Raw genomic sequence first — 25,063 nt, 5'->3', positions numbered from 1 at the left:
AAAGATAATATGAAATGGGAATCTTGTGAGCTTGTGAAAGTCAAACATTGACTATTGGGTAAGTAAAAAACAAACAACAACAAAAAAAAAAAAAAAAAGAAAGGATTTTTTAGCTCTACAGAAAAACAAGATGAAGTAAGGTCCAGGCATAAATTATCATAGCTCTCCAGATTTCATATTTATACTCCCACAAAACCATGTTACTCATCCCTTTGTTGAACAAAATGTCATAATGTACAAAATATGATCTATCATCAAAGATCTCTAAATGAATTTCCAAAGGAGTGTGCTTGTGAAGCGGTGTTTAGGGAAGGACAAAGGACAAAGGACAAGTGGTATGGCTAGTCCTCCTCTGACTCAGAGAGGAAGAAGCAAGGTTAAAGTATAATACATCAGATTCCTAGGATGTGGCATTCACCAGCTGGAGTTGTAGGTTGAAAAGGAAGAACCATTAAACATTCACCAGAATAATACTAGGAGGAACTAAATTATGAATACTTCAGAATAAAAGTGCCTTTCAAAACTACTTGTAATGGGTAACATCAGTCTTCCATGTTAAAAATAACTATTTTCTCTATTTACTTTTATTCTGGTTGCATATTACATCACTCACATTAGTGTGTTGAAATTATTGAATAATAAAAGGGAGGATTTTCCTGAATTTTATCTCATTGATTCATAGGTCCTATATACTTTGTTAATTGTTAGACACTTGAAATCCTATTTCAAGCAAGCATCTTTAATCATGGAGACAACTCTCCAGCCCTTGCAATAATATTTTAAATAATACGTACAAGTAAAGAAATTCATCTCTCTGGCTGAATACTATTTTTCACATCAATGGTATGACTATACATTATTAAAATTTTTCATTTTCTTATTTTAGCAAATCAAGCAGCACTCATTTTTTTCTGTGTGTACTATTGGTAATTAAATCTAATTCCTGCTGATGCATACTGTGAGTTATTCCCAAAGAAACACAAGAGAAGAAGAAAGCAAGGGCTAATTAAACCTCCAGCTCCCTTAATAATTCCGTTTTAATTGATTTCCAAGATTTTTTTTTCATGTGTGTGAGCTTATTTTAAGAAGCATTTCAGTCATCACTGTTTTGCAAGGAAATCTCTTCCTCATCCACAATAATATTTATCTCCTGTTAGAATCCTGTCACATTCATGATGTCATAATATATTTCATGCTGGACTATTTATGCTGGACTATTTTTTCTCTCATTTTGAAGGCTAGATTCAAAAAAAGTAAATAGAGTACATCATCTGATGCCAGCTAATATTTTGTAAATGCAACAAGCTTTGACTTCAAATCAAAAATGATAATAAGCTTTGGTTCATATACTGAGCAAACAATTACACTTTCTATGAAATAATCTTCAAGATTTTCTATTTATAATCTTGGTCTTTCACACTGATTGGACACATTCATATAGTAAACAATTGTGCAATTATTTTGTAGAGATCAGTGATAAATGAATATGAGTATCACAAATCATTATGGTTAAAGTACATGGTAATTGAGAAGATCTGAATTGAGAAACTTCAGTTGGAAATGTTTGATTTCTCACATTTGGGTGCTTGTTCACATTTTAATGGCACTAACACAGATCATCTACATGTAATAGGTTAGGTCGAAATAAATCTAAATATTCAAGATCTATTTAGATTGAACAGTTACATTTCTACCATCAATAAGGTGACCACTTTGACTTCATAGATTCTTAGGCTCCACTAGAACATAAACCTATCAAGGCTGACCTCTTTCGTCACCTTTCTTTTTACTTACTAGCACAAAGAGAATTCTTGCCTAAATGTGTCCTGTGCCCATTCCTTTAGCTTCTCTGCTGTGCTTTGCAAAAAGTTTCATGGCACTTTTCTTTAATCCTGTCCTTTCTGTGTATGAATTCCCCAAGGATAGGTCAGGTCTGTGGCCTTTGTCACATTATCAAATTATTAAGGGGATTAGGGGAAAAATGCAAGTCTTTACTACAAAGAACACTGAACAATTTGACTTTGCCTTGAATATCACCTTGGCAGTTCTAACTTGTCACGAATGAACAGGGAGGACCTATATGGTACTTGAATAGAGTAGGACTAAAGCTTAAAAATTGTATTTTATGAAAATATGACCCTACTGCTGATATAGTACATGGAAAATCATTTTCTATTGTTTAATTTTCACATGACTTTAATATACACACAAAACATATATACACATACATACAACATTAAAGTTATATCCATTTATATTCAAATTTATTAAGATGTAATTTATGTACCATATAATGAATCTTGTGAATATCTTATTCCAAGTTTTAACATATATTCAGAGCTGTATAATCATCACAATCTGATTATAAACCACTTACTCCATGCTTCCAAAAGAACTCATACACATTAATAGTCAATTGTCATTCCTTTCCTAAATAGTACTCTGTACTGTTGTCACTATAGATTTATCTGTGTAGGATATTTCATATGAATGGTATCATAAAACTTGTCATTTTTTGAGGTCTGTTCCCCTTAGCACTTTGTCTTTAGGCTCATCTGTGTTGTGAAATGTATGGACACTTGATTCCTTCTATGGCCGAATAATCTTGTGTAAATTTTCAAAATTATTCATGAAAAATTTTCCCTTTAATTTCTCTTTTCTTTAAAGGAATCTTCCACAAAATCTGGTTTATGCTAGCTTCATGAAGATTTTCAGAATTAGATGTAAAATTTGTATAACCTAGATATTTATTAAATTAAGGCAAGCTTTTCCTGTGGAAGATTTGTTCAAAGAAACAAGTAGTGAAAGAAAATATTCAAGTTCACCAATGCTAAAAAACTTTTTTAAAAGGATAGGAGGTATGAAGAATATTAATAAGCATTTCCTCTGCATGTAATGGCAAAAATTTTAATCAAAACATCTATTAGCTCTGTCTGTAAAAGTAGTAAACAAGTAGATAAGCATAGAGAATAAAAACCGTACTTGTTATTTCTTCAATATCAAGCAATAAGGATGATGGATTTTTTTGTTGATGTTGACTTTACAAAACTATGGGGTCACCTTTGCAATAATATTAATATATTGACATATGTTATTCTATGAGTAGCACAAACTAATTCTAGAAAGGCAAGGATTGTCAATATCAAAATTTAGTAGGTTGTTCCTACTCCAATAAACAAGTGAGCATTAGTGATGTGTACATTGAGCTGTGTTCACTCTATTGCTTATAATTAGTTATAACTATGTTTTCAGTGGAGGCAAACCCTCAGTGTGGGCACACCACAGTTCCAACCCTGGAATCAGAGTTTACTTGTACCAGGACACTTGAATCTGACATTGTAAAGGTTAAGGTTCCTTCTGCATAGGCAGATTAAGTTTCTGAATTAGGTTGAAAGGAAGATATGTATAAAGATCTGTTTGTGATAGAAGTAACATGAGACCTCTGGTTCAGATACTTTAGTGCTATTTCTATATGTTCTTTTATATCAAATTTGAAAGACAAAGGGGAAAAAGTCCCTTTTATTACCATGTTGTATGTTTTTAAAATTAGTTTTCAACATTACCACAATCACATAGAAACTATTAACCTGGCATTTTTTTCCCTGTATACTTTAATTCAAACTGCACTTCACCCTCTCACTCACACAATCATCTTAATGAAAACAAACAGAAGGTTTCATGTTTCTGAGGCTGTTTTGAAAAACAAAACACAAAACAAAACATATCAGTCAGAGCTGCAGTCATCCGTGAAAGTAACTGACATTTCTTTCCTGTAAAAGGCAAATTCCAATGGCAAGGGAACTTTTCTACTCACAAGTCTCTAAGGCTTCATCAGAATCGTCAGGACAGTCAGGGTCCCCATCGCAGAGCCAGCTCTGGGAGACACAAGTCACCTGGTCGTGGCAAAGAAATTCACCAGGATCACACAACTGCTGATCTGAAAATGAAAATGTTTTGAAATAAAATATGAATGACTTGAGCATGAATACAAACACAGAAAACACATGAAATATGAGAAAGCATCACACAAACAGTGCGCAAATGTGACCCACAGGTTTTGTTCAATAGCAAAGCTAAACCCGATAATTTTTTTTAATTTAAGTTAGTTATCTCTAACTCAAAGTAATGATGGACTTGACTTTATTACAGGCTCACACATAATCTGCTTTGGGAATGGTTAAGACTTGTTTATGACAATAGGCTTTGCCATATCAAATATAGCATTTAGATGATGTAGCAAGCGAGCTTGGTAGAATGTTGAATCTAACTATAGAAATTTGAGCTTCTTTATGGCTCCAAGAAACTCAAAACTCAGTCTTGAGTTAAATATTGTAATTAACCTTCATATCTGAGTATTCAGTTCTTAATCTCTGTACTGAAACAGAGCACTGAGCCTACATGAACAGAGTGTTCAGATCTTTACCTCCTTACTTATACAAGGGAATTGAGCTACATGTATTGGATGTCTGTACTACAGAATTGTCATCCTCTCTATACCCTGACTTCTGTGCATCAAACATCCACAAGACTTGCTTTGTCTCCATTCACATGAGTTTCTGGAGTTAGTTGTGTCTAAAAATCTGTAACTCTCTTGGCAATATTTCAGAATATTTTGATTGGCAGACCCTCCTCAAGTTCTAGTATAGCAATGTGGAGATTTATTTGTCACAATATATTTACTCATAACCTGTGGGCCCATTTGAAGAGAAATAATTATTTTTTATGTTTTATCAAGAATGAAATAGGAATATTTTCTATAATTGATGGCCTGTGGATATGAAGATGTATTAGAAATAACATCCTTTTAATCTCATAGTTAAATTTACTTGCTAGAAATGCACAAGATAATAATGCATCTTCCACTCAACACTATCTTAAATTTAATAATGCACCTTGTACCTCCTGTTCAATCTATGATAACCCCTGTCCCCAGCAACATCATTTTTTAAATTTATTACAAGCACATATCAACACAAATACATAATCTACAAAAATCAGAAAATATCAACTTTTTTCCATTTTCAAAAAGTCACTAGTTCTTGGAAGTTAATATTATTTTATCTTACCATGTTATATTTTTCCATAAATTTACCATTAACACCAAAGTCATTACCACCATTATTATTTTTTTAGATCCTGAGCCTGATGCTATAGAATTACAGATGCAAAAGTTAGTTTTTGTCTGCATGGGTACACAGATCAAAGAACAAATGCTGAAAGGGATGTCTATGGAGAATGATGAGCAAAAATCTGATTATATGCACACACACACACACACACACACACACACACACACGGCTCAGAATATACAACTTGCAGTAAAGCCAAACTATGGCATCTACCTAGACCTCAGTTTCATCCATAACAACAACAGCAACAACAACAAACACACACACATACACCCCAGTTTGGAGATTTCAGCAGTTTTTTTTTTTTTTTAAATACTGGAAGGTCTTAGATAATTTGAGGACCAGACATTCCAGGCAAAGAGTAAATGAATAAAACTATTTACAGTTTAATTATTGCCATGCATTTGAGAATAATTCTATTGAAATTCAAGTAGCCAATTATTATTACTTGTGTTTTAATCATACAATAAAGATGTATATTTTAAGTATGTCCTCATGTTAAAGGAAAGACTTCAGGCTTATATTTTCTTGAGGAAATCATATATATTTTTGAGTGATTGTAGAGAAAAATCACAGGATGAAATTCAAAGCAGTTTGCATCCACATAAAAAGAAACATAATTGATCACTAAGTAATTTAAATAATAGTAAAACAATAATAATTAATAATAACAAATTATCTTCTAAGAGTACAGAAAAGTGTGTGTCCAAACGGTATAAACCATGTCTATACCATAAATTACAGAACAGATGAGGATTAGGTCTGCAGCTATTCTGTATTTTATTTTTCATCTTGAGACGACAGGTGTTCTCTTGCTTAATGTCTCCTAAACTGTATTAAATTGATAAGATTTTGCAATATTTAACAACCAATTCTGACTCTTATATTGCCTGTTATGTAGTAGATTACCATCTCTTTAGCTAAATAATCTTGAAACATGGATGTATACATGTATCCAAATAATTTTTTTTAATTATTTATTTTTTTATTTGAGAGCAACAGACACAGAGAGAAAGACAGATAGAGGGAGAGATAGAGAATGGGCGCGCCAGGGCTTCCAGCTCTGCAAACGAACTCCAGACGCGTGCGCCCCCTTGTGCATCTGGCTAATGTGGGACCTGGGGAACCGAGCCTCGAACCGGGGTCCTTAGGCTTCACAGGCAAGCGCTTAACCGCTAAGCCATCTCTCCAGCCCCAAATAATTTTTGTACATATTCATCATAACAGTTTTTTTTTTTTCAAATTACTTCCATGAAATTTCTTTAAAGTAATTCTCTTGAGAAGCTTTGGTTGTGGGAATGGACAATCTTGGAAGAGACATGGTTTTGGCTTCTTGACACTCATTTTTCACTGGGATTTGCCCGTCTGGAGATACACCGTTGGGGAAGTATGCCTGCATTTGCACCTAGTAGCAGTATAAGAAAGGGCAGATTGACTGTAGCTAGGTGATATATGGAAAGTCATAGAAGGTGGCAGACATGGCTTGAAAAGGGAAGGCATGTGCAGGACTGGAAAGACTTTAGCTCTTCTTTGGACACTTGCTAGAATCTCCACCCAAAGACACAATATTGATTGTTTCTATCTTAAATGCTTGTCTTGTCTTCCAGTCATAGACAGAATGTTTTCACCATAACCAAATTCATTGATAAGCAACATGGCCACTGCCTCTACTGTCTCTGAAATGCTCTATTTCCAACTGCACTAGTGATTCTTCTTATTTCTTTAATTATTCATATTTTAATCAGTTGACAATTAGTTGTTTACTAGTTTTCACACTGTGAATCTATATAATGATTAGGAATTATGATTTCATCCTTCAACTTATATCAATTTAATATAGATGTTGATTAGATGGTATCTCACAACGAACATAAGAAACATAGGTTGGGATATAAGACATGTACACATGCCTATACCCTGCCTTTCATAGGGAGTATACTGAAAAAAGTAATCACCTTTTATAATAACCTTTATCTCAGAAAACAATTCCATCTCCACATCTAGATTTATTATAGGAGTTGGGGAAAAATATCCTACCATAGTGTGGAAAAACAGAACAAAACTGAAAAGTCAGTTTATTGTATTGTATATTTGACGTTAAAACCTGTAGAGAAAATAAAAACAAAAAAATAAGAGGTGGAAATTTGTGATGAAATGCAGTTTTAAGTATGATCACCAGGGAATATTTCACAGAGGCTATGCGTGGTGGTTTGTTAGTGGTGTCCCCCTAAAGTTAGGTGTTCTGAATGTCAGGTTCTCACCTGATGTAGATTTGGGAATTAACACCTCCTGGAGGTGGTATATGTTGGGGCAGCTCATGGGTGTCATAAACAGCTTCCCCTTGCCAATGTTGGGCACACTTTCCTGCTGTTGTTGTCTACCCTCTGCTCATGTCATCATTTTCCCCTGTCATGATGGAGCTACCCCTCTAGTATGTAAGCCAAAATAAACCATTTTTTTTTTTCCCCACAAACTGTTCTGGATTGGGTGACTTCTACCAGCAATGTGAGCCTGACTGCAACATAGTGACTTGTTGAAAACAGACTCTTATCAATGGTAAAAATCATATTCAATTGAACAAAATGTCATGGGTCAAAGACTGTGAGCTAAGCCTTTAAGGTACCCTAAAAATTTAAGGAACAATGAAGAAGTCAGAGTAGCTAAGGAAAAAGAAAAGTAGGAAAAGATGGGATGAAAATGTACAGACTTGAGAAAGGCAGATGAAGGCTTTGTATTTAATTTATAAAGGATATTAGACCATTAGAAAGTTCTGAGTAGAATGGCGAGAAGAGACTTATTTTCTCTAAAGGGTTACTGGCTCCTATAGTGAAGACAGGCTGCGCTAACGTGTTACAGGAAATACAAAGATCAAGTAAGTGAGTAGAGAAGGTTAGATGTAAAACAGGAGATTTTTGTGGAATGGGGTTTAGGACCTACACTACTCTGAGAAAACTAACATAAAATATCTCACTCTGCCATTTAATGTCAGGAACTTGAGCTGGAATTTCTGAACATGAATGGTAGACCGCTCAGTCACATCATAAATAAACTGACTCTGAAGAACCTAGGAGACTTACAAGCAGAGTACCTATACACACTATAACATATGACTCTAAAATCAAAAGAATGATCAAAACTAGAATCTGAACAGAACTTGGCTATAAGAAGGTAGAAACAGAGAAGGGTAGGAAGGATGAGTAGACTGTCAAGAAAAGTAACTAATAAAAGACAGTAAGTAGGTCATCCCAGGAGACACAAAAGACAAAGTCCAGTCAGAGGGAAAACTGCATGTTCAAGGAGAATTACATTTCTAAAAGCTATGTGACATTTTAAAAACTGAATTAGGTAGTGGCCAGTAATGGCATGATTTAAAGGCAGTGAATTCTGAAACATGAAGTAGAACCACTAAAGGGAGAGAGAGTCTAGAAGCTCAGAAGGAGATGGAAAGGTACGGTGTACCCAAGAATGACTCCTGGCATGAAGGAAGAAAGCTAACAACAGTAAGAATATTTGCTCTGGAGTTCATTTGCAGTGCAAATGGACCCTGGCATGCCCATTCTGTCTCCTATTCTATCTTGCTCTCTCTCCCTCAAATAAATAAATAAACAAACAAATAAATATTAATACTAAAAAAGTATAATATTTGGGAAAACCCTTTAGAAAATGAATGCAAGCCATCTATTCCCAAAATATAATCATATTAACTTACACAGTAACTTACAAAAAAACCTATCAGTACCGACCCATGCCCCCACACATACCTGAGGAATAAGGCAGCCTTAGGGCAATTTTCCTAAAGAACCTGTGTTGTCAGCTTACTAAGGCAGCTCCAAAAGTGAATAGATTTTTGTTCCTCAATTAAAAACAGGAAATGTTACTAAGCTAGCAGAAACCTGGATGTCACATACTCTAGGAAAGATCTCTAAATTAAGCTTTCACTCTTCCTAGAGGATAGAAATTCTGATCCTTACCTAAGATTACTGGAAAAACTGTAAAATCTAGTGTTGTCCAGTGACCTGCTGATGCGATCTTCCTCATTTAGCCACTCCTCATAGATAAATGCAAATCTAAACTGGGTGTGGTGGCACAGGCCTTTAATCCCAGTACCTGGGAGGCAGAAGTAGAAGGACCACCATGAGTTTGAGGCCACCTTGAGACTACATAGTGAAATCCAGGTCAGCCTGGGCTACAGTGAGAAATACCTCAAAAAACTAAAACAAAACAACAAAAAGCAAATATGATGGGCTGGAGAGATGGGTTAGCTGTTAACATGCTAGCCTGCAAAACCTAAGGACTCAAGGTCTACTCTCCAGGTACCATGTAAGTCAGACACAAGGATGCATAGTTGCACATGCTCACAAGGGAGCGCATGCGTCTGTGGCCTGATTACAGTGGCTGCGGGCCCTGGCATGCCAATTCTCTCTCTCTCTCTTTCTCTTTCTCATAAGAGTAAAAACAAACAAACAAAACATAACATCAACAACAACAAAAGTAGTTTGTTGGGCTTGCCTAATTAAAAAAAAAAAAATCAAACAACAAGAAGAAAACTAAATCTGAGTCTTGAGGTGGGCTTCTCAAACCCTGTCTTGCCTTTCTGGGCAAGATCTCTGCCTTTTGCTTCCATTGGGCTTCTCAAACCTCCTCTTGCCTCCCTGGGTCAAAGCTCCACCCTGCTTCCTTTTCTTATATAAATTCTAGGTTTAAGACACTTCTCTCTGTTCTTGTAGAACTAAGCTGTAATAAAATCTTGCCATGACAGAATAAGGTCAATATTAGAGCTAATCAGAATATAGATATAAAGCAATGAATGTTTAACGTGATTTAAGTGATGATCCTTGTATTTAAACATAATTTAATGTACACACATGTCAAATGACATTATACTTCATAATGTAGAGCTATACAACAATCAAGAAACAAAGTAAGCCAGGCGTGGTGACAGATACCTTTAATCCCAGCATTTGGGAGGCAGAGGTAAGTGGATTGCTGTGAGTTTGAGGCCACCCTGAGATGACATAGTGAGTTACAGGTCAGCCTGTGCTACAGAGAGACCCTACCTCAAAAACAAACAAACAAACAACAAAAAAAAAAAAACAGAAACAAAGACATATATATATATATATATATATATATATACACACACACACACACACACACATATACACACACACACACACACACATATGTGTATATATACATAATCAGATCAGATTCCTTTAAATAATTCCAAAGCATTTTTACAAATCAATGGAAAAAGCAAAAGTCCAAGTAACAATTATATTATGTTTTATTTTCACAATTACAAGTATGTTTATTTAATCAATAAAATAAAGTAAATTCTCCTCTGGTTTTAATGAAATACCCTGAGTTTTAAAATTTAGACTATATGAAATTAAAGCATTCATGAAAACTAAAATTAAAATAAAAGAGATTCAATGGCATCCTCAAAGGACACTTAAAGTCTATATTGAAAATCAGATTTTATACTACATGGTATGCAATGGTAACTTATCCAAGTGTGTTAATGATCATTTTATAAACATCATTCAATTAGGAATGTCATCCATGTGATATTTGGATAAAATGTAACTTACCAACTTATTATATTTGCATTTTATCATTATAGGGATTGAGGTGAGGAAGATAGATCAAAAGTGGCTGAATTAGGCTGGAGAAATGGCTTAGCAGTTAAGCCGTTTGCCTGATAAGCCTAATGAAACCAGTTTGATTCCCCAGGACCCACATAAGCCAAATGCACAAGGGGCACATGTGTCTGGAGTTCATTTGCAGTAGATAGAGGCCCTGGTGTGCCTATTTTTTTCTTTTTTTATATCTTCCTCTTTCTCTCTCTCTCAAGAAATATATATATATATATATATATATATATATATATATATATATATATATATTTAAAATGGCTGAATTATTGTGCTCTCACTTTGTCAAGATAAATGAGTGGCTGATGGAAAAGTAAAATTTATTAAGTACTGTGATTATAGTACATGCACTAATTTTTTTATATCCATCCTGAAAAATTTACATAGATGTGAATTAGGAGGGCATTAAATATTGAAAATTATCTGTATTTCAATAGCATGGCATGAGTTTTAATAAATAGTATTTATTCATTAGTTTCTGAGACATTACTGATAATTTAGCAACTTTGCATTACTAATATACATGGACCCACACCCACACATTGCACACACTTGTTATTTCATTTTAAAATTGGAATAAAATTCTGCTTATAGTTGAACTTTGAAGATAAAAACAATGTTAATAAATTATTTAAGATGTAAAACTCAATATGATCTACCCTATGGCATTCCAAACATACTTCCATCACAATCCCTGTGCATGTCACATTATGTGGTAAAGAGAACTTTGCAGATATGATTCAAGGTAAGGTCATGAGGTGGGAAGATTCCTCTGAATTATTTAGGTAGGTACAATACAATCAGAGAGAATCTTGTAAGAGAGATCTGACAGAATAGCAGAGTTTCTAGGGGCAAAGTTTGTTGTAATCTGAGGAAGACTTCAAGAAGTAAAAGTTGTTGGAAGAAGTGAGGTCCTCCAAACAAGCTCTGACCTGGACACTATTTCATTTTCAGACCACTAGTACAGTAATATTAAAGTTTAAAAAGTTCTAACTCATAAAGTTTGGCATAGTTATGAAACAATAAAAAATAACAAAAGCAGGAGACAGGGCCCAAAGTCAATGACACTGTCAAGACTTAACAAATTAAGTCTCATCAAGTTAGTAGAAAAATTTATTGCATTAATATTTTATTATTATTAGGTATGTACAAAGTGTGATTACAGCCATGCCGGTATCATGATTAGTCTCCTCCCTGTCCTCTTCCCTCTGCAGGGACCCTCCTTGTTGGGGAATGTGGGTCATGCATTGTGGGGTTAGCCATAAGTCACTGTCTTTTACTTTCAATAGTAAAATTAATTTTTTTTTCCCCCATTGAGCCAAAATACTGTGATATAGGACTTAGGTTAATGATAATGGCCTTCTTAGAAGCACATTACAAGTATACATATGGTATTCCAAATGCACAATAACTCACATTTCTAAAAGCTGGAAGAAAGAACGTTTGTATATGATTGAGTACATGTGAATGTGTTTTAAGTCTTGTAAGATGAAAAATAAAGCTCATCATAAAAGTAATTATGCATTCTTATATTTTCTATTGTTTTTTACCAATTTCACACTCATTGTATGTGTTATTAAGCTCTGAGTGCCTTTGGAACTGCAAATACAATACATATTCATAGAAATAACACACACACACACACACACACACACACACACACACACACACACATACACTTCTGATGTCAATATACCTGAAATTTAATGGACATTTTCAGGAAGTGTATGGTCCCTGGAATAAGCTTTTTTCATTTATCATTGCTTTCATAATGAGCAAATGAAAAGTACCTGTGCAAATATTTCCACTCCCATTCGACATCTAACTTTCAAACAAATATTTAGCACATTTTTCTTGATTATCTTAACACCGGAAGGCTTCTTGAATATTTGAGACAAAATAGAAAATTAGGCATATGTTTAGAACTTCGTAAGAAAGAAAAATGTATACATGCAAAAATGTATATGCAGTCAGGCGAAAATATTTTCCTCTTGTTTTCTTGTTGGTGGCATAGGATGCACACCTCCAACAGAATATTTCTGATACTTTCAATGTATCCTTGATTGTTTTGAGTCTCTATTATTGAATTAATGCTCTGCAGTCCTGTATTCTCTGAAATTTCAGTAAAAATACTGTATTTCATTTCTAGTTGCCCTTTCTCCAAAGCCCAGTGAAATGAACAGGCAGAGTCTTTTCATATACTGCAATGTAAAAAAAAAAAGGGTGAAATTTGATATGTCTCCTTTGGAAACACAAGAAAAAAATCTAAGTTACTGACATTTCTTCATAAGCCATATTCTCTAAATCCTATGTAATCCTGATTCAATCTCCCAGTAGATACCAAAATTTACATCTTGATTCTCCTTACCAGACTTACTGATGTGTGAAGTAGATGGCCGAGGTCTGGTTTCTTCTGGGATGATGCAGCTTTTCCTGCCCATTGTGCTGTTTTAACCACAAACGTCTACCTATCACAAGTTCTTATTATGATCAGATAATATATTTTCAATTATAATTTATTATCCCAATTTAAAAGGGTCTAAGCATACTCAATTTAAAACACACTTACTATGAATCTAATTGAGAGTTACACCTTAATGGTGAAAACAATGGAGTCTCTTTCCATAAGTAGCTTGAGGCTCATTAGACAAGGTTGCAAACATCTCCATGTTTGCATGTATGTGGCATAGGTACTAATATTAGTGTGTCTGTGTTTGGTTGGAAGGACACACAGACGAGGCTCACAGAGGATATGTTAGTGACCTGCCCATCAGATACGTTCAATCATTTTCGAAAATCCTACTTCTTACAATGCAGGAAGGGAAGATGATATGTTTGCTTTTCTAATTCTCTTGCAAATAGTGCATGCATATTTTGTCTAGGGATGACTCATAGCAACTGAGGTTTATCATCTGCTATGACTTTCCTGAGAATATTTCATTTCTCCTGACCACAAGCTTGAGAGAAGCAGCTTTCCTGAGTAGTTTTACATTGTCAGCAATTAAACCCTAGGTCGCCAAAGCTCCCTTGACAGGACGAACTCAAGCAGAGGATGAATATCCAGGTAGAAACGACTCCATGCATAGATCGTGGATGATGCTTTTGCAACAAACCCATCCTTCCCCACCCTGCCCCACCTCACCAACCTACAGACATGATCTTTGGTGGTGCAATCAATAGCCTTTTTATTATTTAGTCACAGTGTGTTGGGAGATTTCTCCAAAACAGAAATAATTGATTTAAATGTCAAAAAATCACCTCAGAAAAGGAGGATTTGAAGCTGTGTTAGAAAAAAACATAAGAGATTGCCATAGCAGCTAAAGGGAAGATGATATTCTGAACTATAGGGATATTACAGAAGGAATTGTGCCATATTAAGGGAGCACTAAGTCATTTGTACATCTGAAGGTTACTTAGTATGTCAAATGCTGAAAATAGTTTAAATGTTCATTTTCATCACCTTAGTATACATTCTTTTGTTGTTTGTTTTTCTTCCATACTGGGAATGTGGTTATTCTGCCACTGAGCTACATTCATTTTCATTTGATTTTTAAGACATTCTAGGTTAAGTTTCTTAATCTTTGTAAATTTGGTGATTTAAAAATATTTTTTTTAGGAGAGTAAAATAATTAATGCTATGAATAGTGATAAAAATGCTGAATGTTTATCACTTGCCACATTCTAAATAAATATTTTTCATATTCTTAAATACTTGCAAAAGTGTATTATTTACAGCTTCCTAATCAGATACAATGGTTTAGAAATTTAAATGCCACTTAGTAGCAAGATCAGAATATGAATATATGTCTGCTTGGCAAAATCCCAGCTCTCATATAATTAAAGGAATGTTCTGTCCAGTTGGGTATTATGGATCTCCAAACACTGGAGATCAATGGTGCTATCTCCTTCACTAACTATAATTATAAACATCTCATTTTCACATATATGTCACCTAGCCTGCACATCATAAGCACACACTTGATATGAATCAGACCTAAGATTTCCAAAAGAATGTCAGTGCTTTCCTCTCAAATCTTCTCAACCTGTTTATTAGAAGTTAGAATTTCATGAGATGCATATCAGCTCTAGGAAGATAACCATCATCCAGGAAGAAATGAACTTTTCTATCATTTATGGTTTTGTGAGCAACAGGTGAAATGATGACAGTCATGGGGATGCACACACATACTCATGAAGATAGACTGCAATTAAGACAAGAGGTGATTAGAGGTGGATACAATGAAAATTATAATAGGAAAAGAAGCTATTGAGGGCAAAAAGAAAAGGGACATAATAGGAAAAAGAAAAGACATAAAATTTTTGTTGAAATGAAACATAATGACATCTAATGAAAGTAAATTAAGGGGAAAAATACTAAGAAAGGGCACACAGGTCTCATGGGGTGGTATCAAGCATCAACCCAGAAAGCCCCAAAACAACAGCTGTGCAAAAATGAACCTGTTTATATCTCTATTTCATTTCCATGATCAAATCCTGAGTAAAACACTTGAAAGTACTCCAGAAAAAATAAAAAAATAGAACGAGGCAGTGGTTTTCATTCTGGTTACCCTTTGGTAGACATATCTCCAAACCCAAATGATCAAGTGAGAAATATATCTTTATTAGCTGTTCTGACAGGAGCCATTGGGGTCCTGTAGGCGGGATTCTGTTATTTAGATAATTATGAAATATGAAGAAAGTTCAATAGGTTTCCCAAACATAATTCCATGTAACACAGATAATTAAGCACTTTACAGAAGACACATGTCATGGAAATTTGAATGAATTCCCATGAAAGTAATTATTATCTTTTCAAAAGAAAAGGTTTAATGTAACGTTTTAATGTTAATAGGAAATTAGGAAAGACAGCCATGGGGGTCTAAGAGAATATAAATTAAACCTCATAATATTTCCAGGAAGAGATATAAGTACATATATTTTCTCATGATATACTAATGATTGCTCTATTTTTCAATTAAGGTATTATTGCAAAAAGTATATTATAATCTGATAAACTGAAAAGTAAAGTACTATTTTTTAAGTGGGGTAATGCTATAATTATGCTGATTATCTTTAATTAAAATAAAATTACTGAGGACCAGTCATAGAGGCACATACCTACAATCCTAGTACAGAGGCAGTAGTATTATAGTAGCTCAAGGCAAACTAGGGTTACAAAGAAAGAGATTTCTCAGTAAATACAAAGAAGAAAGAAATAGAGAAAGGAAGGAATGGATGGAAAAGAGGAAAGAAAGAAGGAAGGAAATAAATAAGAGAAAATGAATAAAGGGAGGGGAAAGGAAGAAAGGAAAAAGAATAATCAGAAAGGAAAATAAGTATAATGCTTACCACTTGCAGACAGTAATTAATAATTGTTACTGTTGAGCTAGAGAGATGGCTTAGCAGTTAAACATTTGCCTGTGAAGACTAAGTACCCCAATTCGAGGCTTGATTCCCCAGGACCCACATAAGCCAGATGTTCATGGTGGCACATGTATCTGGAGTTCATTTGCAGTGGCTGGAGGCCCTGGTGTACCCATTCTTTCTCTCTCTGTGTTGCTCTCAAATAAATAAATAAAAATTAAACAAAACAATAATTGTTATTGTTTCTTTATACCCTTTCAGACTTTGTTGATAGAACAACACTCTTTAAATATGTACAAAGTGCATCAAGATATTGAGCATATTGCCTTTCTTAGCTCAAAATGCACTTGTGATACACCATCCTATACAAATAATTCTGTGTGATAGCTAAATAAGGACAGTGTGTACAAATTTATCAGTTTTAAAATTTTAGAGATTTGGAAAACAAGGGTTCCAAATACACAACAAGTGAAATTAAGATTTATAATAACACTTTAATCTGTGCTACTTTTTGTATCAAAACTATATGATTAAATGCATAAAATGAGAGTTTTTAAAGATTTGTTTTTACTGTACTAAAATAAATTTCATCCTGTCAAAGCTGACAATGTGGTCCTACATTAACCTCTCACTGTAATCTGTGCTTCTCATGTTCCTTGTTCTATCATTTAAAATATTTTCTTTTTGTTTGCTATAAAATATTTTCTTCATGGATTATGACCATTGGAAAGACATGTAAAATTGAAGATAACTAAATGTGAAGGAAAGCTTGAGATAATTCTATGTCACTTAACTGTCCTGGTACCTGCCACATTTTTAAAATTTGATCTAAAGATGTAGTATTCATTCCACAAGAATAATTTCAGGGCTTTTCTTTCATAATGTCCTATCTAATTTCTTCATTTTAAGTTTATTTTAGTGTAATATTCCAAAATATTTTTATGTTGTAATTGAATATTTAGTAAACTTACTATCTAGGAGGAGACTAAACCCTCCAAAGAAATCTATGGCAGAATTTTCCAAAATATTTGAACATAAATTTTAGTATGGATTCTGTTCTTTGTTGTTTAGAATGTCATACAAAGCTGTAGAGAAGTCTTAGTGGTTAAGGTCTTTGCCTGCAAAGCCAAAGGATCCCAGTTGGACTCTCCAGGACCCACGTAAGCTAAGGTTGCGCATGCATCTGGAGTTCGTTTTCAGTGGCTGGAGGCCCTGGCATGCCCATTCTCTCTCTCCCACCCCCCCTTTTTTTTTTCTCTCTCTCTCTCTCTCTCAAATAAATAAAGTTTAAAAAATGTCATGCAAGTTTTGTTTTTTTTTTCAGTGTTCTTATTCTTGCTGCTTGTTTTTTCTATCTTTGTTTTAAAGAGAGTCCACACTTTTGGGAATTCTTAGCCCTATTCTAGCAATCTATCCTACATTATAAGGCCCATATAAGGCCCAAATAACATTATCAGTAATCAGTGCTAACTGTCTCATAAGGCAAGATTTGGTGTTAAAAAGATCATTAGCAAATGATTGGTGGGATATGTGGAAAATCAGAGGAAAGAGCAAAAGCAAATTTTGAAGACCCCATGCTTTGATTCCTATTGCCTATTAATAATGCCTGACTTCCATATAACTAATTGAATATTTTCCACTGTGATTAAATAAACTCTCTGAAGTACTTTAAATGCTTAATTACTTTCATATGTATTCAAAGAAATGGATGATGAGAGTTAAGGATGTTTAGATAATAAAGATTAAAGAAAAAATTTATAAATGCCATGTAAGATATCTGTTAAATTCATGAACTTTCCCTCTAGTGCTCTAAAACTTAAAAACTAAATTAATTTTAATTCTTGAAATTTAAAAAGTTAGCAAATCTCTTTCTGCTTTAATTATTCCTATTCATAATATGTATCCTCTTACTTCCCAAGGGAATTAATTATGCCTTTCATCTACACCTATAAATACAATTATTTTATAGTAGATAAGTTTTTTTATCTTAAATATTTGTCTGTAAGTAAAAATGATTAAAATAGCATAGAGACATAATTTTTTTTCTGGTTGTATATAGGATAGAAATGTGGTTATTTCAATTTAAAGAAAGGAAGAAATATTTTAATTTCTTGATTGCCAGCTAGAATTTATTAAATGTGGGATCTTGAGAAAGCTTCTAAAACTTACTCAGAAAAAATGGTTGGAAGGAGATGTTTATTTATGTAAAATTCAAATAGCTAATTTTCTCAAAAGCTGAGATTGAAGATGTTAAAATCATGGAATCCATTAAAGAAATTGATTCACTTCCCTCTTTCTAATCAGGTTCTTAATATGGTATTATAATTTTCCATATTGTACCTTTTGTTGAGTTAAAAGATAATTGAAACAGGGATAGGCACTTGGTGTAAGAAATTATGTGCTCTAGTAAAGATAACCTCCAAATAAGTCTGAGAGTGCTTTAAACAGTAGAATTTATTTCTTGTTGCAAGGAGGTCAAGGGTTATCCAAAACACTTGGAAAGAGACTGGAGGGCTGGAGAGATGGCTTAGCCGTTAAGGCGCTTCCCTGCAAAGTCTGAGTTTGGTTCCCCAATACCAACATAAGCCAGATGCACAAAGGGGCATGTGCATCTGAGTGTTCTTTTTCTCTCTTTCTTTCACTCTCTCTTCTTCTATCTCTGTCACTTTCTTCCTCCTTCCTGTCTTGCTGGGCACGGTGGTACATGTCTTTAATCCCCACACTCAGGGAGGCTGAGGTAGGATGATCACTGTGAGTTTGAGGCCAATCTGAGAATACATAGTTGTGGTGGTTTGATTCAGGTGTCCCCCATAAACTTAGGTGCTCTGAATACTAGGTTCCCAGCTGATGGATATTTGGGAATTAACGCCTCCTGGAGGGAGTGTATTGTTGGGGGCGGGCTTATGGGCTTTATAGCCAGTTTCCCCATGCCAGTGTTTGGCACACCCTCCTGTTGCTGTGGTCCATCTTCTGTTGGTCAGGGGGTGATGTCCACCCTCTGCTCATGCCATCGTTTTCCCCTGCCATTGTGGAGCTTCCCCTCAAGCCTTTAAGCCAAAATAAATCTCTTTTTCCCAGAAGCTGCTCTTGGTTGGGTGATTTCTAACAGCAATGCGAACCGGACTGCAACAATAGTAAACTCCAGGTCAGCTTTGGCTCCCCTACCTCGAGAAAACAAACAAAAAATTTAAATAAATAAATAATAAAAGTAAATAAAAAAAAGAAAGGGGATCCAAGCTGTGAAAATAAAACAAAAATAAAACAGATAGGCATTGCAGTCAGGAGTCCTGAGGAGCTTGTGAAGTATTACAGGAAAAAAGAAAAAAAGTAACATATTTGCCCAACCCAGCATTGCATTGTTTCTGTTCTATCTCCATGATAAGTGACCCATTTCTGTGTAACAGTATGCTTTTTTCACACTGCTTCTGACAGGAAGTTTTCAATTTTCAATTATCTAAAGTATTTGTAAATCTTAGGGCTAGAGAAATGGCTTAGCGGTTAAGCGCTTGCCTGTGAAGCCTAAGGATCCCTGTTCGAGGCTTGATTCTCCAGGACCCACGTTAGCCAGATGCACAAGGGGGCGCACGCATCTGGAGTTCGTTTGCAGTGGCTGGAGGCCCTGGCACGCCCATTCTGTCTTCTCTCTCTTTATCTGCCTCTTTCTCTCTCTCTGTCGCTTTCAAATAAATGAAAATAAACAAAAAAAATTTTTAATTAAAAAAATAAAGTAATTGTATATCTTTCAAATGACTATTTGTACCATTTTAACTATTTTGAATTTAAACATTGTTTATAACTTCACGGATGTGAATAAAGAAGTCAGAAAAACCTTATATAATGTTGATTCGTTTGGGGGTTGTGAGTGAAAATATTTTTAACTCTGTGTAAACATCCTGTCATAAATGGGTTGAAAATGACTTCTGCCAAAAAGAGTAAGAAATGGATAACAACAACCAAGAACTGAAGTGCAAAAGCAAAATTTACAATTCAATCTAAGTATATCTTTTCATTTAAAATCATACTTTGTGCTTAAGTGACATGATAAGCTGTATGGCTGGGGAGATGGCTTAGAGAACAATACCTAAGTAGGTCCAGAGGTCTATGCTCCCCACATAAAGATTATTTCCCTTCTCACTGCCTGGATTCCACTGAAGGCCTTCCTTAGTGGGATTGTGGGTACTCACCATGACCCTCACTGACTTTCACATATCTATTATGAAACTATGTTTGCCATTTGAGAGGCTTTAAAATACATAGAATTTACACCAAGGAATAGGCAAATGATGGCCCCTCTCTCAGCATATCACCCAGCTTAGAATACATTCAATGTTTTATTGCAAGCACTTGCAGCACATGTGGTATATTTGTCCATGTCAAGGACTCACAGTGACTGATAAAAATGTCACTCCTCCCTTACTGGTGCCAGTCTCTTAAAGAGCACCCTCCTGCATTCCCTGGGACAACTGTGACCTGATCCCTTAGTTTAAATAAGGACACACCTGGGAACTTGGAGTATTTTCACATTGACCTTAATATGCAAATCAGGAGTTCAATGAATGCTACCTTACAAAAGTAACTGGAAATAAAAAAGGAAACTATGAGGATAGCATACTGTTCCTAACCAACCTCCCATCTTTCTCCTGGATCAGTGACTCCATTATTGTCGTTTGGACTTACCTAGACAATTGAATGTCAACTGGAAGCAACTTTGAAACTCTGCCTCCAATTTACTCTTATATTTTGAATATGGTGTTGTGTAGAAATATATCCTGAGTGAAGACTAAAGGATAGACACTCGCTTGGAAGTTCTTTTGGAGAAAATTAACAATATTAGCTTCATCCAACTCCTTTGCTTCATTACTTGTACCCTTATGCAGTGTTTCAGCTTCCTGTTTCCATTTGCCTAACTATCTAACTGTGGGTTATTATATTCTTCTTAATTTTTTTTACTTTTATTTTATTATCTATTTATTTATTTGAGAGTGACATAGAGAGAAAGAGAGAGAGAGAATGGGTGTGCCAGGGCCTCCAGCCACTGCAAACAAACTCCAGATGCATGTACCCCTTTGTGCATCTGGCTAACGTAGGAATCAAGCCTCGAACTTGGGTCCTTAGGCTTCACAGACAAGCGCTTAACCACTAAGCCATCTCTGCAGCCCTATATTCTTTTTTTAATTTTGAAAATCTGACTTGCTCATTCAAGGACTTAAAAGTCACTACCACTTTACATATTCAAAGTGTCCTAACATAAATTATACTTCAACAAAGATTACTTTAAATCTGATGACAGGTTCTTAGCTAATTCAATGATATGTTTTGGAGATTTAACTTTAAAATTTATTTTAGAATAAGTGAAGCCTGTGAAAATTTTTTATTTGAGCATATAATATACATAATGCATATTATATATGATCTATATTAAATAACTAATATATACATAATATAAATAATTTAACTGTACACTATTCTGATATTATTTGATGTTTTTTTCAATGCCTTTAATAATTCCTACCATTTCTGAAAGAGAGTCTTTGATGGGGAAAAACACTTTTCCATTTGTGCTAAAAGATGTACTTTTTGTAAGTTTGTTATTGATATTATTTGTATCATATCATTATATTATCTTAGTGAATTAATGCTTTTAATTCGTTTAACACTATCTTATGATGAATTTATTGAGCTTATCTTAGTTGGTAATTCTTTAGGATCCCAAAGCCAAAGTGAAGAATTTGGAGGGGGGCTTGAGGATCCAGACTCAAGATCACCTGAAATTATTAATCACAAGCAGTTTATGGCTGCTAATTCACCTGATTAACAGCTCTGGTGGTAGCAACCAGAGATTGAGATTTTATGCAGACCTTCAAGCAATTTTAAGGTCAAGTGAAATTTGTGAATCTCTCCTTCACACTATACATTTCTTCATTAATATTAAATCATGTAACTGAGAACTAGAACTTAAAGAATCATTCATTTTTATTGCATTTTAAGTAGTCTAATGTACAACTAACTAATTCTTCTATTTAGTATGGTTGAAATTCTTGTTGATTTGAGAGCTCAATGATGGTATCATTCATTCATTGGTGATATTAAGAAAACTTTCTAAAACCAGGGTGGTGGTGCATGTCCTTATTCCCACAATGGGGAGTCAGAGGTAAGAGGATTGCCATGAGTTTGAGGCCACCCTGAGACTCCATAGTGAATTCCAGGTCAGCCTGGGCTAGAGTGAGACCCTACCTCAAAAAAAAAAAAAAAAAAATTGTCTAGGACTTGCCAGACTCTCCTTTCATGGAGCCCCTTTAAAGTAGCATTTGTCATCAGCCCCAATTGAAGACAAACCGGTATTTGTGGGCTCTGGTTTGTTACTGTTGGTAGAGAGGTTTTTCAGGCACAGAGTATAAACCTGTATAGAGAAAATTAAATGAAAAAATATTTAAATTATGGTCAAATTTACAGCACATTGCATGTTTTAAAAGCTTTCAAGCACATGAATTTATTAATTATCTGACTGGAGTATTTTTATAATGTCTTTTCCCTCTTCATTTGTTTAGCTACAGCCTCACCCATTTTAATCCCATTCTCTTAAGAGATTAAGAATATAATTCTGTCTTTAATTTTGAACATTTGATTAACTTTAAAATATGATTGTTGGTTTAGAAAAACTTTGTATTCCATCACTTGGTTTTGAAAGAACCATGGTATGTGCATGTTATCCAAAGAGAAGGAAACCTCTTCACAGGTTTCTTTAATATATGAACTGTGAGATTTGGAAGAATTTCCATACTTTGTTCTTCCAGTTCAACTTTTTTTTTTTTTTAAGATTTTTATTTATTTATTTGAGAGCGACAGAGAAAGAAAGAGGCAGATAGAGAGTGAGAGAGAGAATGGGCACGCCAGGGCTTCCAGCCACTGCAAACGAACTCCAGACGCTTGCGCCCCCTTGTGCATCTGGCTAACGTGGGTCCTGGGGAATCGAGCCTCGAACTAGGGTCCTTAGGCTTCACAGGCAAGTGCTTAATCACTAAGCCATCTCTCCAGCCCCAGTTCAACTTTTAAAATGTTTATTTTTGTCATTACCCACACAGTTCAACTGTCAGCAAGTATTGCAAGGACATTCACAGTGTGATCTGACCACTGGCTATCTATGTGTCTTTTTTTAAATTTTTTTAAATTTATTTATTTGAGAGCGACAGACACAGAGAGAAAGAAAGATAGAGGGAGAGAGAAAATGGGCGCGCCAGGGTTTCCAGCCTCTGCAAACGAACTCCAGACGGGTGTGCCCCCTTGTGCATCTGGCTAACTTGGAACCTGGGGAACCGAGCCTCGAACCGGGGTCCTTAGGCTTCACAGGCAAGTGCTTAACGGCTAAGCCATCTCTCCAGCCCTATCTATGTGTCTTAATGTTGAGTATGCCCCACTCACTACACAGAAACCAAGTGCATACTGCATGTGAATAACAAAGCAGTTATGAGTAACGCATGTACACAACTATGAACCATGTTAATTATCTCACTGTATCAATTAACTTCCTCATTGCTTGGTAGCACATTTCATCCTTTGCTCCAAATGTTTCCTAATTGTTCTCAAAATCTTTATGGAATGTGTGTGTTTCTTTCTAAAATGCCTTATATAATTATTTGGAAGCTTAGAATTTCCATAAAAATTCCAATCACATTTAAAGAAGAGCAAGGTGCTTTAGTATTGAGTTCCTGCCGGCTACCCTTTCTTTAGCTCAGCAAACTCACGTACACAGCTAAAAATGATCGTTTGGTCTTTCACTCTGTCTTGTGCTTTCTCACCCCAAGTGTCTTCACACATTCCATATTTCCTGCTTGAGCCACTTTTATCTCCTCCCTTTTAGCAATATCAGCTCTACCTTATGATTCAATATAAAGCCATTATAAGACTTCTGAGTTTTATGCTATCTGTACTTCTGATTGCATAATCATAACTACTACATTCCTTACACATGATCCGTACACATGATCCATGCCTGTTTTTCTCCATTGAACTTAAGTCAAAATGAATACAGTGAATACAGGAACTTTGTCTTGTTAGTTATGATCTTCTGAATGTCTTTAGGCCACAAAACAGACACACACACACACACTACTAACTCAGGGTTAATTATCATATTGTGATAAATCCCATCATAATATTTGCTTTTCCTCCTTGTTTTATCTTTCTTTTACATAGTTTTATAAAGTTTTTAAAATGCTGCCTATACAGGGACATAGTGTTCTAATAGTAAGCCAATCATTATTGAAATCATCCTTGGAAGGTAGTTGTTATCATATACCAACTTCACCTGACATAGACCATAAGGAGTCTATGTGATGTTAGTTTATATTCTGGTCCACTCTAGCCCAGACTGACCTGAAAATCACTATGTAGTCTCAGGGTGGCTTCAAACTCACAGCTATCCTTTCACTTCTGCCTCCTCAGTGCTGGGACTAAAGGCATGTTCCACATGCCCAGCATCAGTCCCACTTTTGGCTCCCAATTCAGGCTATGAGAAGACTGTATTTTATATTCATACATAAATAGAAGATAACTCATCAAATGAAATATTACAAGAATGTGGTAAGGAGGGGGAAAGATGGCATTTAATATTGGCAAATTCCTCTATGAAGCAAAAAGACAAAGAAAAAAAAAAGACATGGAAAGAGCTTAGACAGCTGATGCAGCATAATACAACAGAAGACACCAGTCACAGGGACTATGTGATTTCTATCATCTCATCACTTCTGTGCTTGAGCATTTTATTTATCTAACTATTTATTATTATTATTATTATCTTCATTATCATTATTATTTTGGTATTCAAGGTAAAGTCTCGCACTAGCCAAGGTTGACCTGGAATTCACTATGTTGTCTCAGGGTGATTTCAAACATGGTATTTTCCTACCTCTGCCC

General features: G+C 34.9%; 1 protein-coding gene across 1 annotated transcript in view; it reads right to left on the bottom strand.

Moving 5' to 3' along the window:
- The window catches only part of Lrp1b (LDL receptor related protein 1B), a 2,087,209-nt gene that overhangs the window by 1,702,271 nt on the left and 359,875 nt on the right, over positions 1-25,063 (bottom strand). Inside the window, exon 2 of the mRNA XM_045147485.1 lies at positions 3,815-3,937. Coding sequence (XP_045003420.1) covers positions 3,815-3,937 — 123 coding nt within the window. The remainder of the gene's footprint in view (positions 1-3,814; positions 3,938-25,063) is intronic.

The sequence above is a fragment of the Jaculus jaculus genome, chromosome 4 (assembly GCF_020740685.1).
Source record: "Jaculus jaculus isolate mJacJac1 chromosome 4, mJacJac1.mat.Y.cur, whole genome shotgun sequence".
Taxonomy (NCBI): domain Eukaryota; kingdom Metazoa; phylum Chordata; class Mammalia; order Rodentia; family Dipodidae; genus Jaculus; species Jaculus jaculus.
This window is presented reverse-complemented; position numbering and strand designations above follow the sequence as displayed.